At 44.8% G+C, this 5,056-nt stretch overlaps 1 protein-coding gene across 2 annotated transcripts in view; it reads left to right on the top strand.

Annotated features, from left to right (window-relative positions):
* TMEM169 (transmembrane protein 169) overlaps positions 1–5,056 on the top strand; it is a 12,431-nt gene that overhangs the window by 1,887 nt on the left and 5,488 nt on the right. For both annotated transcript variants that reach the window (XM_017534952.2, XM_037740778.1), the window contains exon 2: positions 4,465–4,861. In XM_017534952.2, the coding sequence (XP_017390441.1) occupies positions 4,591–4,861 (271 nt within the window). In that variant the 5' untranslated portion in view covers positions 4,465–4,590. The remainder of the gene's footprint in view (positions 1–4,464; positions 4,862–5,056) is intronic.

Here is a 5,056-nt window from a genome sequence, read left to right as displayed (position 1 = left end):
CAACTGACCCCAGTGTGTAGTGCTCCCCTCCCTTTGTCCATGTGCTCTCATCGTTCAACACCCGCCTATGAGTGAGAACATGCGGTGTTTGATCTTCTGCTAAATGATAACTTCATTGAAGATATAACTTAACATGATTTATGCCCTGATCTGGACCTATAGATTCACAGAGGTATGCCAGGGTAGCTCAGTGGGAATCTGGGTGTGCCGCAGCTTCCGTGTGGCTGCTGAGTAGACTGAGAGTGGGATTCTGATGTCTTCCAGTGAAACAGGCACTGGGGGCTGCAAGCCAGTTATGCCCTCTGAGGATAATAAGATGCCATCCCTCAGCTGCAAGGAAGTTGCAGGATGAGCAGTATTTTTCATGCAGAAAAGCGATTTTTCATGATCCAGGCAGAACCTGCGATTAAGACAACTTTGGGGTCTCTTTAAGCAATATTTTGATTAAAATTAGGAGACATTATCTCTTTGCCTCTGCCTCTGACCTCAGTCAGGGTTTCAAAGTCAGCTAACCCCAAAAGGCCTGGAGACACAGCAATAGTTCTGCTCTTTGTTTTCAGATTTTAATTCTGCCTCTGGTTGAGGCATCTCTTCCCAGGGCCACCACGCCTGGCTGCATTGACCACTCCTTCCCTATGCTCTGCGTCACCGCCCCCTTTGTCCTGGGGAAAAAGGCATTCCTGTGGCCAAGGTCCTCCCACACCCCCAAACTGCTCCCCCCAGCTCTGTCATACCCCATTAGCAATGACTGCCTTCATCTTCCCACCCCTCCCCCACCCCATCTGCCTGGTAACTTTATTTTCTCCCCTCTGCAAAGCAGCTGCTAGCTCAGACTGACAGGGGCTTGTGGGATTCTCAACATTTCGACTCCCAGAATCTCAGTGCTGAAGGAATGTCAGTGAGGCATCTGGTCCTGCCCCCACCTTGGAGCAAAACTACCTAGCAATTGTGCCATAACGAAGCATATCAAGGAGCTGATTAGTGTCTTTTTATTAAACTTCTCCTTAGTCTCAGTCTTTGACAAAAATAAGCCAGTCCTGAGTTGCTGCCATTAGATTTATTGAACATCTACTTGTTGGCCTACGTCTATGGTACCACTTCATAGAGCTTAGAGTCTAGTAGAAGAGATATGCAATAAATAAGTAAAAGAAAAATAAATACTAATTACAAATGTTGATAAGTCTTATTCAGGAAACAAGCTGTTATGATAAAGAATAATGAAAGGCAGAGCAGGGAGTCAAGTTTTTAGTTCGGGTGTGTCAAGAATGGCTCAGTGGAGGAGACATTTGAACACGGACTCTATAAAACAAAGACAGGCATAGGAAGGGGCAAGGGTGGAGAAGCAGAGCAGCAAGGTGGACAGTACTTGAGAAGATCCCAAGCATTTGGAAGCATTTGGTGCTCTTGAGGAATAAATACACAGCCAGTGTGATTGGAGCACAGTATATCTGCTATGGTGGTATAGATGGGATGGCGGGATGGGGAGGTCCTTAGGCCACGTGGCCTTCCACATGTATAACAGTAGGAAGTTACAGGAGGATTTTAAGCAGCAACAGCCTGATTTTCTTCATGTTTTCAAAAGATGTTTCTGGCCAGGTGCAGTGGCTCACGCCTGGAACCCTAGCACTTTGGGAGGCTGAGGAGGGCAGATCACTGGAGGTCAGGATTTCAAGACCAGCCTGGCCAACATGGTGAAATCCTATCTCTACTAAAAATACAAAAATTAGCTGGGTGTGGTGGCACGTGTCTGTAATGCCATCTACTCGGGAGACTGAGACAGGAAAATCGTTTGAACCCAGGAGCAGGGGTTGCAGTGAGCCAGGATCACACCACTGCACTGCAGCCTGGGTGACAGAGCCACACTCTGCCTCAAAAAATTAAAAAAAAAATTTTTTTTAATAAGATTTTTCTTACTGCTGAGTGGGGAATTGATTGAAAGGCAGCAAGAGTGGAAGCTGGAAGGTAGGAGAATTTTTTCTATAACCAGTTAAGAGACAATGTTCTCTTAGACCAGAGAGGAAGCAGTGGAGATGGGAAAGTTGGGTGGATGAATTTAAGAATTATCTGTCCAGCAGGGCACAGTGGCTCACGCCTGTAATCCCAGCACTTTGGGAGGCCGAGGTGGGTGGATCACAAGGTCAGGAGTTCGAGAATCAGCCTGGCCAAGATGTTGAAACCCCGTCTCTACTAAAAATACAAAAATTAGCTGGGCATGGTGGCACGCACCTGTAATCCCAGCTACTCAGGAGGCTGAGGCAGGAGAATCGCTTGGACCTGGGAGGCGGAGGTTGCAGTGAGCCAAGATTGTGCCATTGCACTCCAGCCTGGGTGACAGAGTGAGACTCCTTCTCAAAAAAACAAACAAACAAAAAAGAATTATCTGTCCAAATAGGCCCACTAGTTTTTTGTTTTTTTTTTTAAAAAAAGAATTATCTGGAGAATTGTCTTCAAGAGTGGCTTAAAACCAGTTATTCTAAGCATGAGTTCCAGAGAATGAGCATGTTCTTTAAAACCTATTTTCCCCACTACAATGATCAACAGTCCAGAGCTAATGATTGATTGAAATTAATACTCTGCAATATCACATTTGTTTTTTTTTTTTTTTTGAGACGGAGTTTCGCTCTTGTTACCCAGGCTGGAGTGCAATGGCGCGATCTCGGCTCACCGCAACCTCCATCTCCTGGGTTCAGGCAATTCTCCTGCCTCAGCCTCCTGAGTAGCTGGGATTACAGGCACGTGCCACCATGCCCAGCTAATGTTTTGTATTTTTAGTAGAGACGGGGTTTCACCATGTTGGCCAGGATGGTCTCGATCTCTTGACCTCGTGATCCACCCGCCTCAGCCTCCCAAAGTGCTGGGATTACAGGCTTGAGCCACTGCGCCCAGCCTCACATTTGTTAATAATTTATTTATTTTTGAGACAGATTCTTGCTCTGTCACCCAAGCTGGAGTGCAGTGGTGAGATTTTGGCTCACTGCAACCTCTGACTCCCAAATTCAAGCGATTCTCCTGCCTCAGCCTCCCAAGTAGCTGGGATTACAGGTGTGTACCACTATGCCCAGCTAATTTTTGTACTTTTAGTAGAGGGGGTTTCACCATGTTGGCCAGGCTGGTCTCAAACTCCTGACCTCAGGTGATCCGCCTGCCTTGGCCTCCCAAAGCGCTGGGATTATAGGCGTGAAACGCCTTAACCAGCCTGTTAATAATCTTTAGACTGGGAGTGGAAGTGGAAGATGGGCACAGCTTAACTTCCAGAGAAAAAAAACAAAGTCCTCCCTCTTCTCTCAAGTCTATGATTAAAGCCTTGGAGATTGGGTAAAATTTTCTTTTACCCTCTCTCTTGTGAAATCTAAAAGGAAGGAGAGATGTTTAGAACCTGCTTCTCAGATCCAATATTAACAGCATAATAAAGTGTATTAAAATGGGGAAGAGAATTAGCCTTTCTTTCTTAACACTTGTTTGTATCATATTTCTGTCCTATCAAGTCAACAAGTACATACTGACTTTGTACTACATGTCCAGACCTGGGATTTTCCCATTGGTGGTGAAGAAGAGTAAGACAGTTCCTGATCTCTAGAAGTTTGTCATCTACCTGGAAAGATGAATGAAAACTCATGATGCCATCTATAATCAATACAATGATATGAAATGCCAAGTAATTAAGTATTAAGAGTATGGTTCAGATGACAAATACTATTAAATTACAAATAGAAGGAAGCAAAAGAAAGGGAATAGAAACTAGTATTTATGAAGTATCACTCACATATTAGGCATTTCACACTGGGCCATTCATTGAATTCTCACCATATTCCTGTAATGATAGGGTTGCGGTGGGACGAAAGGACATGGGGGCTGGGGTAGTCACAGAAGGGGATGTGAGTGAGTGAGTCTGTCTTGAGCCAGGCTTGAAAGAGATGGAGAAACGTGACAAAGATGAAGAAACCAACATAAGCAGATGCATTGAGTAGTCATGTGGGAAAGGGAAGGGGGAAAATTGCCACTGAATCCTAGGGTGGAGCACAAATATGGAGAGACTCAAATATCAGCCTACCTGTGGTTCTTAACTCTCATCTGTTGGTAAGGCTTCCTCACCCAACTTCCTTATACTCTAAATGCTCCAACTAGAGGCTGATTTATACCTGAAAACTGATAACACAAGCAGAGTATATTAACTAGTTATTGTTGACTTTCATATGAATAAGGAAAATGCAAATTATGACAACAATGAGATATAGTATTCCTTCACATGGGTTTTGCCTAATACTGTATGTTTGTATAAATGACAAAAATATTACTGTAGCAAAAGTTTATTCACTATCTATGTATTCTTATAAGAGATTTCTGTTGCACTCCCAAAATAGTGTTGCAAGAAGTAAAGGGAGAGGAAGGCTTCTGCCAAGCTGAGGATCCTTTCCCACATTCCTGTCCATTTCACCTCATTTGCTTTGCTTTCCTATCTTTCAGGTGGAATGTATCCTTGGGACATCTTTGCATAGCCCCATCTAGGAAGAAGCTCTGTGATGTGTGAACTGTGAGTTTGTTCAAACAAGTCTGACTCTTTATAAGGCACAGGTAGATGTCAGGGCTGGGATGGAAGAGCCAGCAGCAGTAGAAGGCCAGGGCCAGCTCCCAAGCCCCCACCAGGGTCCTCTCAGGAAAGCTGTGGCTGCTGCCCTAGCCCTGGATGGGGAATCCACAATGGGGCACAGGAAAAAGAAGAGGAAAGAGTCTCGCCCAGAATCAATCATCATCTACCGCTCAGACAATGAGAAAACAGATGACGAACCCGGGGAATCAGAAGGTGGAGATCGGCCTAAGGAGGAGGAGGGAGACGATTTCCTAGACTATCCGGTGGATGATGGTGAGTCTCTCTAGGGCCACTTGTTTAAAGCCATGGGAAGGAAACCAAAAGAGGATCTTCCAGAACAGACAGACATATGCTTACTGACCTATTTCTTCTTGGTAATACATTTCTTCTTGCAATATCATCGCCATTTATTTATTTATTTAATTGAGACAGAGTCGTGCCCTGTCACCTAGGCTGGAGTGCAGTGGC

The sequence above is a fragment of the Cebus imitator genome, unplaced genomic scaffold (assembly GCF_001604975.1).
Source record: "Cebus imitator isolate Cc_AM_T3 unplaced genomic scaffold, Cebus_imitator-1.0 Scaffold89, whole genome shotgun sequence".
NCBI classification, from domain to species: Eukaryota; Metazoa; Chordata; class Mammalia; order Primates; family Cebidae; genus Cebus; species Cebus imitator.
Note: the sequence above shows the minus strand (reverse complement) of the source record. Positions and strands in the feature narration are given on the sequence as shown.